The 14,785-nt window shown below is 41.4% G+C and overlaps 1 protein-coding gene across 3 annotated transcripts in view; it reads left to right on the top strand.

Annotated features, from left to right (window-relative positions):
- Positions 1 to 14,785, top strand: part of Bap170 (Brahma associated protein 170kD) — a 61,442-nt gene that overhangs the window by 30,499 nt on the left and 16,158 nt on the right. For all 3 annotated transcript variants that reach the window (XM_076393261.1, XM_076393260.1, XM_076393259.1), the window contains exons 3-4: positions 3,937 to 4,034; positions 10,879 to 11,030. In XM_076393261.1, the coding sequence (XP_076249376.1) occupies positions 3,937 to 4,034; positions 10,879 to 11,030 (250 nt within the window). The remainder of the gene's footprint in view (positions 1 to 3,936; positions 4,035 to 10,878; positions 11,031 to 14,785) is intronic.

The following is a 14,785-nucleotide window of genomic DNA, read 5'->3' as shown; positions in this document are numbered from 1 at the left end:
GTACAGTAGGTCCAAAAATCATTATTATCTAATTTGTTGACATTAATCATATGATACATGGAGAAGCTGCCCACAAAAGGGGCGTTTCAAGCATACCTAAATAGGTATCACAAGCATTAACTCTTTCCTGACCAATGTGACATATGTACCATTCACAGGTCCAAGTGTTCAACTCTACTTTCTGAATTTTTTACAATTTTAATGTAGAGTATTTGATTGATACCTAATATTTGATATTTAAAATAAGTATGAATACTCTTGCTTGGTGTAGTTAGTCGATTTGCCAAATGAGTGGATCATATCCTTTTATCTTACTGTTAGACTTCTGTCTGTACCGAGGCAACATAATTTGAGGAACACACAGCAAAGAAATCTACACATTAAAACTCGACTCGAGTTTTCTACTCTTCTTTAACATTTATCACTCCGAATTGGAGCAAGCAACAAGCAGCAACTTTTATCACCGCAATAGCATCAGAAACGCGGTGAAAAATTCAGCAACAATTTTTTCAGAAAGCCTGGGACACGAATAAAAATTGCCTCCTTATTGTGCTTCAGGGAGAACGCAGCTTTATCGAGCACGCGCGCTAAGATGAACATATCGCGATGCATACATACGCAAATGGTATACACATCGCTGGGATCGCACACGCTCGCAAGCTTAACACACCGTTCATGCATTCTCGCTCGCATCCACCGTCTTTGTCCCTCTTCCTCTACCCCCTCGTCTTGTCCTCTATGATCGCGAGGCACATGTGCGCGCGAGCCGCGTAACACGAGTCGTCGGTTATTTTTTCAGCACGCCGAGGAAATTTATATCCAGCCAGAGCGTTTTATCTCCGCGTATCCCGCTACCAGGAATTCCCCTCGAAGCGCGATGCCGACCAGCCTCGGCCCCCATCAGTGTATATTCATCTCACGCCTCTGGATCATTTTCGATGTGCACAGTATATCTTCGATATAAGCTCGCGGTTACTGACGCATTCAATCAGGTCATCCCCTAAATAATACTGCTTGACGTTTCATATTCTCGTTTAAAAGACTCAGAATCCTTGGAAAAAGAGCCTCAGAAGTGGTAAGAAATGGTGATGGAAAGAGCTGTAACTAAAAATAGCAGAATACATTAATTTCTTTATCTACGAATAAAATAATTCTCAGAAGCATTATTTACGAGATGACTTGGTAGATAGGAATTCCACTTTGGTCTCCTCAGAAATAGAGAACGACAGTGCTCGTAATTAAAATTCTTTTAGTCTAAAGGTGTCGGCGATTATAAAAGTAGTGTAAGCCAAGCATTGAAAAAACAAAGTTATATCACTAATTGAATCGCATGGAAGTGATCCAAATCACGAAAAACGAAAACGTGAATTTTACAAAAGAACTTCCATCGCTCTCATTCACTTAATGAAGTAATTTTTCTTTCAATTTTCGACTTACGCCAATTTCATGATCGCCGACACAAATAATTTCGAAACTATAGCGAATGTAAAAGCAAGATTATAACAAGAAGATAGTGTACTCCGTATACAGTTCTCTGGGTCGCGGAAGATGGTAGGATTCCACCAACGATGGCGATCGAGTTGCCGAACGGAACCGTAAACCCTGTTGGCCGAGCGCCGAGTCGTAAACGAGCCACCTCGTCTCGAATATTTCCCCCCGCTGATCGTTCCTCGGTACCCAAGAGGAACGCGTTATATGGACGGATCATTTTGCGATACGACCGCGATGCAAGTGTGTCGTAATCTCGGAACACCCACGGTTTCAACCTATCTTGGATGTATTTCGTTCCTCCGTGTATTAACTATTGTAGCTGGTTTTAGAATCTGGGATCTTAATTTCGAATATGGGAGATTTCTTGAAGTAATGGGTGAACTTGTTGAAATGTGTGTGTCTTGATGGATTTTTGCATTAAATGGGGTAAGGGTACTGATCACTGTGTGCTGGCTGACTACTTCTCCCTTTTATTTTCAGTGTAACGAAATGTAGCAGAATTGAACTGATAATGTTCGTGTTGTTTTAATGTAGTCAAATAGTTTCAGTTTAATAGTACTGCATCTTGTGGAAATAAAGGGAAGGAGGTACAGTAATCTGTTAGCACACAGTAATTGGCACTCTTAGCCTAGGTGTTGCTACACATGGGTATCAGGGGAAATTGGAATGGAGCATTAGAGGCAATGCTTTCCGCGAGACTTCCCATTCGACACGAATATTAGTTGAATAATACAATTATTGGAATACTGATGTGAAAGCGTTGTCCATTTTTTTTACATATTAGTTTTATTTTCCACGAAGGCTAGAAGAGAAACTATTACGAGTTTTCATAGTAGAAAGTGAGTTCATAGGGATCAAGGATTCGAATCGAACAATTAGGAATTATGATTTCCTGTGTTTTATTGCGCAAATATAAATGACTTTCAAGTAAAGGTAACGTTGAGACGGATGTTTGTCGTTTTGTGCGAGAAAAAACAAGTGTTTCATTTCGTCACCAGCTGAGTTCGTGGAATACTTTTGCGATAGGACCTACTGTGTTCTCTTGTCGAGAAAGTGCTCCGATCGAGTCACGATCTCGACGACAATAAATCTCGCGTTCTGCAAGTCAAATGCAAGCGTGATGAAAATTTCTTTTTTCAGTACAATGTGTTCTTATTTTAAAAAAAATTGTAACATTCCGTAAAGGTTGCTTTTCGTCATGAATTCTTTATTCGCTCTTGATTAAAAAAGAATAAATTAAATTCTCTTTCTTTTTACTTTGAAAAGCAGGAAGAAGAACGAGTACAATCTCTCACATGTTTATTCACCGAATACACGCAACATAAATTTACTTAGAACAATGTCAATACGAAACACATCAAAGTTCCATGTTTGATCTCGCTCAGTTTCAAATTCGTATTAAAACAAGAGATAATGATTTATTTACAACGAAGTTTGTGTTGTATCTTTTCATCATATTTCTGTCGAGAATATTTGAACTGAAAGTGAAGCTAAATACACACGTGTATCCCCGCAGTATATTCGTTAAAAATACTTCGTGTTACCGAGAGCCATTAACTCCTCATCCTAAATGGCTCTAGAACGTTTTCACCCAATTGCCTGGCTCGTCATTTGTCGAAATGCTTGGAAATCGCGTAAAATCGACCAGAGGGGGGGAGAAAGAAACCTCGAATTCCCTGGGGAAAATTTATTTCGAAACGCGCGCACATCGCGCTTCTTCGCCGCTGTCCAAACAGCCACTCGCCTATAAATAATACAAGCTATAAATACTTGCGTAAAACCATCCACGAGCTTGTAAAACGAATCTCGTTAAGGAATATTATTGAAAATAATCGTCAGTGCCAGTAAGAAAAACTTGATTTCGCGTTTCTCAGATTACAGTGTAACTGCGCCCACGCTGTTTCTCGTAACGAATGTCCATATAAATTAAAATATTTATGAATACTATTAAAAAGGTAAAAAATAAGTAAAGATTTACTCATCTGCCAAATCCATTAGCTCAACAAAACAAATATATTTATATTTATATTAAATCTAAAAAACCAAGTATAAATGAAATGCCTTGGCGCCAAAATTTGAAACAAAAAAGAATGTAAAAAGTGGAGTTGATCACTTTAGCCTGTGAACACCTCATATTATGCACATTTTATACTTTCTTGAACACTGAAATTTTCCAAGAATGCATTACAAATCTGCAGTCTGCTCATAATTATTTTCTTTTTCTTTTCACTCTCATCTGAAGTGGCACATGTGTATCAGTAATTCCATTTCAGAAGCTCGCCTTTTACATTTATAACGAGCGAAAATAGCAGTTATCTATATGCTTGACTCCTGAAATATTTGCAGCACGTAACGCAAAGCATTTCCTCTCCTCCATACGCTATCTTTTGTTTGTTCATAGTGGTTGGCAATATTTAAATTGCTCGTTCCTGATTTATGTTCCAGGTTAATACCAGAAACGAGTGGGCATCGCTTTGCGAGCAATTCCATCTACCCAACGGCTGCGTAAACAGCGGGGTTGGCCTTAAACAAATTTACCTGAGGTGAGTGTCTAAGAGGCGCGCTAACTCCCATCGATCAACTTATTTCAGTAACCGGTGCCGACGGCGTCGTGCATCATTCAGGAAGCAAGTGAATCGTGACTGGCGCTTAGCGTCGCGTAAAATTTCCCCTTTACGCGTCCCAGCCACTCCTGTTTTCCTTCCGCGGCAACTGGGAACCTGACCCTCCGATATTACAATTTCTCGAGAACTTTCCAAATATTGGACTAGATGATATTACTTTGTCCAACTTGGCGGAGAAGCACAGCTCAATAGCAATAGATTTATTCATTCAGATTTCTGCAGGTTATTTAGTAAGGAATCGGTCAATCTTCCACCCCTTTTTTTCTTCTTAGAGCCTGAGTGTCTTTTTGAGTTTCAATAGAAATGTTCATATTATAAACCGAGGAAGTGAGAAACCATTGTCAATTGTTAACTTGTAAGTTATCTCTTACGTGGATGAATTTTTGATATTGTGTGCCTGGCACCCGCTCAACTTAGGTAGAACCAGTACAGAATTCGAGGAAATATTCAAAAAGTGAACAGGGTAAACTTAGATCTTCGTCTTGTATTTCCACTCTCGACAGTTCATTTAGAAGGAGAAGTGAACTTGGACGAGCTCAGGGCCTGACAGTAAAATTTCTTGAATTGAAGTCCTCGTGTCTTGGTGTCTCGAAGTCTTGGAATCCTGGATTCTTAGAGTTCTGGAATTGTGGACTCCTGAAGTGTTGGAGTCGTAGATTGGAATAATAAAGTCGCGGAGTTGAGGTTCAGAAGGAATTTCTGATCACTAGAGTCAGAATCGGGGTTAGAGTCGGAGTTCGAAGAAAAAGAGGGTCACAGTTAGAGTCAGCATCAAGAATATTGACTTCCAACTCCGCAGCCCTGCGTAGAACATAGAATGAAGAAAATCTTCCTAACTCGAATCCTGCAACTCAAGCAATTCACCAAAACCAGTCGAGATTTCGGGTTTTCGCGTAGCAGCGACGAAATTCTCTGCGAATACTTAAGCAGAGGTGATTTCTTCCCCCGTCGCGGTGGGCCACGGATGTTCTATTATGTCTGGCAGTCCGCGAGCGTCTGCAAGAGTAGGAGAGCCAGCGACGTTTTACCGCGTGGGCACCGCCGCGTATCGGCACTGCTACCTCTACGCCCCACCACACCATTTTCCGCATCGTATAGTACGTTACGTTCCTCGGTTCATTCATGCTCTGGCCTCGCTGACGAGCCCACGTGGTCCCCCTGAGTCGCTGTCCTCTCTCTCCCTCGCCACGGTTAAGCTCTGCAACCTTGTTATATATCGTCGTGCGCCGCTTGCAAAACAAGGACACGGTCAATTCCTCTTCGCCGCGTCCTTCTTATCTTTCTTCGCGTTCCGCTGACTTTCGTCGACCCTCTGACACCCTCGCTGACTAGTGGAGGCGAGATTTATCTGTGGTCATGAATATTGGTCTTTTCTTTTTTTCTACTGTTGTCGAAGGTGGTCAGTAGGGTATGTGTGAAGTTATGGGTACTGGTCAGATTTGAAGGAAGATGCTAATTTGTTTAGAAGTTGGGCTTCTTTATCAATTTCGATGCAATTGAAATGTATTGTCGAGCATGAAGCAGCCATCGAAATTTGTGAGAAGGCTGAGCTTGTAAATAGTTAGAAGATCAATTTTGGAGTAGATATGAAGTAGATTCTGTTTTCATGAGACGCTTGTTTTTTCTGGAATAATCGATTTGTAATTGCTTTTATAGAACGTAAAGTATACTTAATTACTGTTGGTATTTATGATATTGGTGGTTGTGGATACTCGGTTATAAATTGTTCACGTATTCGTTTCACTTTTGTGCGTTGAGAGGATTAAAGTGGAAGATATAGAATATTTGTTCTCTCTGTATTGTAGCTTTTTAGTAGGAAATTTAAAAATAGGAACTGATATGAATATTAATTAAAGTGTTTGTGATTCTGCAGTGATATCTGAGAATCTCAGTATAATGAAGTACTTACACGTGTACTTGAGGGACACTCGTTGTCAGATATTATCCTAGAAAACGTTTTATTATTTTCGATTTATTCTTTCATGTGAAATCTTCATGCTTTCCACGTAGATATGCTTCTCAAAGCTAGATAAGAATAGTGCCAGCGAAAAGGGAATTTTCTACTCACTACTTTGCTTTGCTAATCTCCACCAGAAGATTTACCATCTATAAAAAACGTGAGAGAGAGGAAAACATTGTTTTAAATATATATACTTTGTACAATATCTGTTTTCAATAACTTTGCATCAACAGATTTCTTAATTCATCCTATTTGTCTGCAACTGCAATATCCAAGGTACGTAACCATTATCACAAACCAGCCGAAGTTATCATCTATTTACACAGTATCTTTCCAAGTCGATGATATTTTTACCATCACGAGGAAAAAAACACAGATTAGCGCACGTTTTCTTACAATACATCTGAGAACAGATGTAATCTAAAGCGTACAGTTACATAAACGCCGTGCTCGATCGAGAAGTTCGCAAATGACGCTGAAATTCCCAGAAATCTCTCAGCTCGTGCTAGCAGAAACCGCAGTTTACTTTTCCACTATATAAATAAGTACTTAGCGAAGAGGTTCCATTTTTTTCGTCGTTACTCTTCTCGGAAAGTCAGGTAACGAGGCTAATTAATCCTAAATGCCAGTGCATACAAGAGTACCTACAGCATTCGAGTGATCAGTCGCACATAAATGAGGAATAAAAGGAGAAAAAACAACAGCGATGTTAGATGTCGGCTCTGATTTAGCATTCGTAAACACAGCACGTCCTCGACACCCACGATGAGATTCATCGATATACATAGAGTGCGATCCCTACTCCTTGAACTCCTTGCAATTCTTCAGAAACTTTAATGTACATGCTGGATAAAATAACTTGAGTATCTTAACTGTTTCGTGACTTCTAAAAAAGAGAAATTCTAAAGCAACACTATTTCTCATTGATTCTTGGTCAATTCTCTGTTTATTAAAAGCTAAAATTTTATTACCTATTTAAAATTATTTTATTTATTTATTTATTTATAAATGGTAGCAACCCATTATTGTACAAAAAGTTAATTAAACAAGTGCGGTAATACGTAACAAAATACTATAGAAATAAGTTATAAAATTATTCAAGCCTTTCTTCTGTAAACCATCATATGCATCCAATCTCCTTCTTGCCTTACTATATAGTCTTCTTAGCCCCAAGAAACACAAATGAAGTGACTGCTAATAGCACAGTTATTAAAAGGTACCTCCATGAATCAGTAACTGTCGAAGTTTTCCTCTATCCCAGTATCAACAAAGTCCGCACGTTTTCTAAAGTCATTTATATTAACTAATTAACCAGTAAGAGAACTCTATGATAGCAGAATTTCCGACTTCAAAGCGAAGAACGAAACACCTGCAAGCAATTCGTTCCAGGTGGTGAAAATTCAAGTAAGCCTGCTTGAGGTCCTCGGTCCCAGGGTACCTTTATTGTCTCCATTATTCCTCGACTGAACAGCAGGCATCGGTCACCAGACATCCACGTCCGTCGTGGTCACCGGATGTAGGGTCCTTAAAGCTTAATTTCTCTGTCAAATAAAGCTGACTGCATCTTGCGCCGCTCCTTCACAAGGGACCATCCGCGACATTCGCGACCCAGGCAGCTCGCTTCTCCCCGAGTCGGCAGGCTCCCAAAGCGACCCGCGCGTTGCCCGACCGCGGTGGCGAAATCCGTGGTTCATTCATAGCCAGGACACGTGGCCGTGCCGGACCCTAGAGTGAGAACAGCACGCGGCGCGCCGCTAGCCTAGCCGCTTCCTACTCCCGATCTATACAGAGAGTGTGTGTAGTGTGGTGCAGCGGCGACCACCGGCAGAGCACAGAATAGCAGTCGGTGTCTGTGCTCAGTCCGCACACAGCAACGGCCAATCAGGCTCTGGCTGGGTGCTCCAACGCCTGCACCTTCCGTACTCTACGTTGGTGCATGAATGGATCCACTACACCTACCCCCACCACTTTCTTTCGCCCACCCACGACTCTTCGTGTCCTCTCCCCCTGCCCCTTCCCTCAGTCTCTCTCACTCACTCTCTCTCTCTCTTTCTTCTACTCTCTCTCCCCCCTAAACGATCGTTCCCTCTCTCTCCCTCTCCTTCCCTCTTATTATTATTATTATCATCATCTCCTCTCCCTCCCTACCCCTTGTTCTTGTAGACCAGAGCCTCTCCCTCTCTGGCGTGTCCACAGCTACCCCGTTCGCGCGCGCGTTTAGTCACGGGTTCGTCGTACTCTGGACGTTCAGTCGGTCGGTCGGTCGGTCGATCTGCCGGAGTCCCGCGGTCGTCGCGGAGGTTTAGTAACACACCGTGTGGCGTTGATCCTCGCGTCGGGACACGTGGCCTCTGCTCCCTCTTGGATCGGAACGAGGCGCGAGATAACCACGCGGCTCACTCGTTGGCAAACCGGTCGCCACGACTGGGCCTCGGCGCGCCGTCGAACCACGGGATTTCGAACGCCTGTTTTGGATTGCCCACCCTGTTTCGTTGCTTGGTCGTGGATAGGGGAGGTTGAGGAGGAGGTAAGGCGTAAATGTTCCAATATCTGGGCGCGTAAGGGTACGTGTCCACTTGGGAGTGGAACTATCGCTAGTTGCTCTTGAGAGCACATATTCAGATAGGGTATTTACTATTAGACCTCTACGTTTAGAGTAATTGAAAGGAACTGCCCGAGATGAATACGCTATGTGAGAGCACTCTCGAGAGTAACTCGCAGTAGTTTTAGAGTACGTGTCCACTTGGGAGTGAAACTATCGCGAGTTGTTCTCGAGAGTACTCTCAGATAGTGTATTCATCCTGGATAGTTGTTTTCAGTTATTCTGAACGTAGTGTCTGATAGTAAATACACTATCTGAGAGCATTCTCGAGAGCAACTCGTGATAGTTTCACCCCCAAGTGGACACGTACCCTAAGGCTGCGGTTTTGGTGGATACGTTTTTTTGACGAACTGATGTTCTGACGAATGTTTCTGAACTTGTCTCACTTATATGATAAACAGCTCGCATATGTTCGTCAGAATATCAGTTTATCAGAAAACGCATCGATTGTAACTGTAGGCTAACCCTTGGGAATTCACGGTATCTACGAGATACACGCTAAAAATTACGCTACCATGTTAATATTGATCCACGACCCTCGTGGGGTTAAAAATTTTACTCAGTATTTTACTCAGAAATCCACGAATGGGTGTTGGCAGCACTTACTAAATACTGCGACCTCCCAAGGGTTAAGAGGTCGAGTATCCCAGGAAGTGGACGAACTGAAAATGCATGGTCTGATATTTGAATTGCTAGTGTTCAGATATAAGGACATGGTTACCTAGTAGGACATTTGCATTACACTGTTTCCTTGATAAAGGCTCGTTGTTCATTGACGAGTTTTATGGCATAGAATTTTTTTATGGGAATAGGGTACACTTAGGTTCTAAAAGTGTCATAGTGCATACTACATGTATTTCAATCCATTTTAGAAAAGAAAATCTGTCCAATAATTCAGACTATATCATATAGGCTACATAAAGTCATTTGGTTATGCAAAACCTTAGTTGCTTGTTAACGCGGTTCTTGTTACGTATTTATTGTAATTATAAAGCAGGAAGGAAATGTATGCAGAGTTGCCCTGCACTTTGCCACGTAAGCAGAAAGTTGAAAATTTATGTACCGCACCTTTCTGAGGCATTAGCGGAGGAAAAGATACAAATCTGCGTTTCTCGTGTATAAGGTGTTACACAACTCTAAGTACACGGTCGTACCACTGTTTAGCATCCCAAAGATAAAGCCTCACGAACGTCTTCTACAGAATTTTTATCCAACCAAGTCGGCCACTTTGCCAAGTCTGAAAGTACACTTATTTGAATAAGATAAAATTGACAATGAGGTACAAGAAAATATTGCGAGATTTCCAATTCTATTTTCAAAAAGTAATGGTTGAAATATGCAATTTTTTCTTCCAAAGGAGATTACAAAAAGCGAAACTCATTTACTCATCACCTTATAAAGAGCAGCTTTGTCATATTCTCCAGTTTCAAACCATTTTTAGCATATTCACTTTTACATAGTCGGGGAAAACATGAGTCCTTTGCGTTTCGTAGTTGCTCTCTAAAACGTTTACTGCGTAGATAGAATCCAAAAGGGGTGGGATCACTGTGGAAACTCTGGGAATCGTTTCTCCGTGCGAATTTCTGGGATGTTTCGGCCGTGTCACGTCTAAAAAGTTTCCAACGGACAAAGGAAACGAGCTTGTCTCCCGGTGAAATGCGTGAAGAGGAGAGAGAGCGTAATGGACGTTGTCAGAGGCAACGTTCCAGTCATATTTTCTTGGGCTATTACCATTCGTTAAGAGAACATAGGACTGCGTGCATTTGTATTCCGCGTTGAGTTCGAGTCTCTTTTATATTTTGTAAAGTCGGGGACAGAGGACGATTGTCTTCGGAACGACTGTAACGCTCCGCGACCCTACCTTTTACGACTAAAAGGTTTCTGTTTTTTTTTTTTCTTGCGTTGGAGGAACTCTGATAACGAAGAACCGAGGAAATGTTGTAACTCTAGTTTATTTAATAATTATATTTCATCTTCTCGAGGACGAGTTTATTAACACGTTCAATGTTAAACAGTTCTTGATTTTTTACACCCCTTTACGCTTAAAAAGTGTAGGTATATATATTACTATATAAATCCAGGATTTCATGATTTAATAAGGGACTTGCAATACTGTGCCTAAATGAAAGTTACCTGCAGATTGATAAAAAGATTTCCGTCTGTACTATTAAGATCTAATAGAAATTGGTCTTTTGTTGCAGATATCTGGACAGGTACGAAAAGGTGCATTTCTTAGGGGAAGATGGTCAACAAGCCGACGACGATGACGAAGATTCCAGACACAGGAAGTGGTCTGCCAGGGCATTACACTCTGTTCCTCTTACGTATAATCATCATCAACACAATGTCGCAGGTAATCATTCAAAAGCCTTCCTTTGTTCTCTTTGAATCAGATTCTTGAGACCAGTTCCATAATTCGTATAAAATTCTACAAAGAGAAACTATCAGGATCCTTCAATTAATTAGTAACTTTCAACCGATTTAGCCATGAGCTAACAATTCATTATGTAAAGCAGCGAGAATTCCCTTTATAGGTGGAACAAAATCAATCGGTCGTTTAAGGCCACCAAAACACCGTCCCCACTTCGCTAATCGGCCACGCCCACTATATCCTATCCCCACCACTCGATCCGTCGCCCCGCCCATTGCAAAGGAAAACAAGGGTGATCCTCGAGCGACCAATTGATTTTGTCTCGACCATAGAACGACGGCTGTTTCCAATTACATTTTTGTCACGTGAAACCCGCAGCGTTTACTGAAACGAGGCCCACTGAATGTACGATCGTCCTCGATATAAACTGTATTTCGCCAACTTGTGCGCCCAGTTTACTTGTCACGGTGCATTTCGCATGCACGACCACACGCTCAAACGACTTTCGAACGCGTTTTCCACCATCGTATTGTTCCTCCATTTTTCTGCCTCTTTCCCGCTGCCTGGTCACGTGAGCACGCGCACGCAGGTACATATATCGTCATGTGTGCTCGTGTGCCACGGTTCAATAATTCGCTGTGTTAGCAATTTCCGTTTGTCACGACTTTTTCGTTACCGTCACGGCCTGTTGACAAAAACGAACACCATAGCGAGCGACAATACTGCGCATTTGCAATGTACCCGATTGACAACCCATTTTTTTTGTGCGCCATCTATTGGTTCTTCTGTTAGTGGAAGATACAGTATTCCCTCGTTATGAGACTTTGCTTTACAGTAGAACCTCGATTAATCGACTTAACAGTGGACTCAACACTGAAGCGTCTGGTTAGAGCCTAATTTTTTAGTTTCTGAATACTGTTATTAAATCAGAGTATGAGTTTCAGGAAACATCTTTTTGCATACTTATCATGAATATAGGAAGTAATAGAAAACCTGGATATCAGAGATCATGAGTATTTATGGCTCGATTGATCGAGGTTCTACAGTTTTTCCACGTGCCACGGTGCCGTTTCAACATGACATGAATCATTGTCGAAGGATTACCACGAGAAACATGAAACGATAATGGCAATGCATGCAACACGCAGTTTTGCTCGGAACTAATTGGGTTGGGATGTAATTACGGGAGGAACTGTTCTTTTTTCTTTTTTGTGGCAACAGGAAACTCGTAGTCGAATTACCGCTAGAACAATAGAATGTTGCAGAAATCAGAGATCGGAGGATAGATATAGGATGATTTAGAATAAATGATGAGAGCTGTGGAAACTGGCCTTGCACGAAGCAGCAGGTATAGTGGTACAGTAGTGGGGTGGTTGAGTGGGAAGGGTAACTCCCCAGTGGCCTTGAGCAGACAACTGATTTCAACTTGCGAGTTAAAGTATATATGGTGCAAACAATATGAACATAATATGTGAGCGAAAAATCTCCGATCTGCCTCCATTTGGTAATAGTAATGCCTTAAAATTAACATTCTTAGATGTTAAATTAGTAGTCAAGGGAGACTCCGTAATTTTACAGATGCACTGAAGAGCAGAAACAGAGTAAAAGAGTCTCGATATAGTTTTTTGTATCTTTTACGATTTCAGTTTTATGAAGCCTTAAAAATCCGAGATATTCTTAGGGAATAGATCCCAGATTTTTAAAGCTTTATGAATGTTAGAACTATAAGGGATACTCTACTTCAACTCCTTAAAACATCCGTAAAATTAGAAAATCCTATGCCTATTAATTTATCATATTAAGTGTGTTAAAGCTAAGGCATTATTACTGCAAAATGGAGGCAGATCAGACATTACGTCACAAGACATTTTATGTTCCATTTATGCTCCCCTCTCATCCTAAAAATATTGCTACACATATTACACCCTGTGCATGTAGACTTCGGAAACCTGCCTTTCACTGTAAACTCAGTGGCTCGTGAGTCTATATCGAGGAAGAACTGTACCCGTAGAGCGCAAAACGCGCGAGAAGCTGAAGTGTGTCTGGCGAGGCGCGCGAGGGCTCGAGAACCGAGGCGCCGTGGAAACAGGTGAAAGCCCCCGAAACTCGTCCCATAAAAAAGCATCATCGCCGAAGTGTGTTGCGCGCGGCGTAGCTCGACGCGCTATAAACGCTATATGCAGCATGTCGAGGCGGCAACGGGTTATTGACGTGCTTCTGTGGAGCTGTTGTCGGGTGAGAGAGGGATATAGAGACAGAGCCAGGAGTCTGGCTGGGAATAAACGTCTGTACGTGCATGCGAGATACAGACACACAATACGTCTATATAGTTATACGCGAAGCTTGCGTACATCTATATATTTATACGTGCGATAAATACATGCATAGGGTACGTGTGTCGCGGCGACACGCACAGTGGCGCGATCACCGCGCTGTCAGGAGTGAGAGTAGAGCGCACACCGTGCGCGAGATAATTTAATGGGCAATAATCATGACACACATAGAACCGCGCATACACCTCCGTAGTCGCGCTTCGACTGTCGGAACGCGGGTCTATATTTCGTGCGCATGCGTACGATTGACTATCGCAGCTTCGTCGCACTGAACTGCTCACCCTCTCCCACTTCTTCGCCTCTTTTTGCTCTCCTTGTCGATTCCCTGCTCTCCATTGCCCCACACGCCTTCAAACCCGACACGGTTAAACCGGGAAAACGGGTGTCGAACGGGTTTGCTACCTTGTGTGGTATTTGAATCGAGATACGTAATTGGTCGATCATTGGCTACTGTAATTTTGACTGTAATAGTTATAGAGGAGTATTCTGTAGTCAGGTGGCAAAATCTGATATGTCAGAATTTTCTAATTTTTCAGTACTGCGATTTTAAAGTTAGGGAAAGCAATAGGTAAACCCATTTAGGTATAGGTATTTCCATTTTGAAAGAAAATCAGACTGCCATTTTTTTCTAATTGTGAAATAGTCGTACTATTCTGTATAATTATGTATAATACTTTAATTACAGTCGATTGTTACTAAAGATTCTGATTATAACCTTACTTTTTAAAGTTCTCCTCAGTCGCGAGGACACAATAATGGGTATGCATCGTAAAATCGATACTACTGCATTTAAGAAACGTGTGTTCCTAGGCAAAACAAAATTCTGCTTCGTACCTCGCTTTGCATACGCGCCTCCGCGCGTTCATGCATGATGTTAATATACATACATATTCAAACGTCGACGCGCTTGACGCGCGCGCTAAATCCTTCGTTTAAGCATTCGCAACGCGTAGTCATTGAATTGTACTTCGACACCGACGCTCTTGATTCTTGCTTCCGTCTCTTCCTCACTTTAGTTGACTTACTCGAAAGATAATATTCAAAATTTAATAAGAAAATTGAAAGAGCAAAAGGAAAAAAGGCTTAGGCACCTGCAGAGTGTTAGCTTTTAAACGTTATGGTTCTCTAAAAACTTGGAAAGTATATTGTAATTGCTGATGTGAAAATAATTATAGAAAATATAGTTTCTGTATCTCTCTAATTAAAAAAGAATTATACAAAAATGACTATTGCTCATTTACAGTAATATGATATAATGACATAACCTAAAATTTTTTGGTTTCAAAATATTAGAATAAAACGAACGGTTCTTGCATACATACTACCAATTTAACCCCTTGAAAGGTTATGTTATACATACACATCATGACCAAAGTCAAATTCATAGAGGAAATGACGTGTACA

This window comes from Calliopsis andreniformis, chromosome 3, assembly GCF_051401765.1.
Source record: "Calliopsis andreniformis isolate RMS-2024a chromosome 3, iyCalAndr_principal, whole genome shotgun sequence".
NCBI classification, from domain to species: Eukaryota; Metazoa; Arthropoda; class Insecta; order Hymenoptera; family Andrenidae; genus Calliopsis; species Calliopsis andreniformis.
The sequence above is the reverse complement of the archived record's forward strand: the minus strand, read 5'-3'. Positions and strand labels throughout refer to the sequence as shown.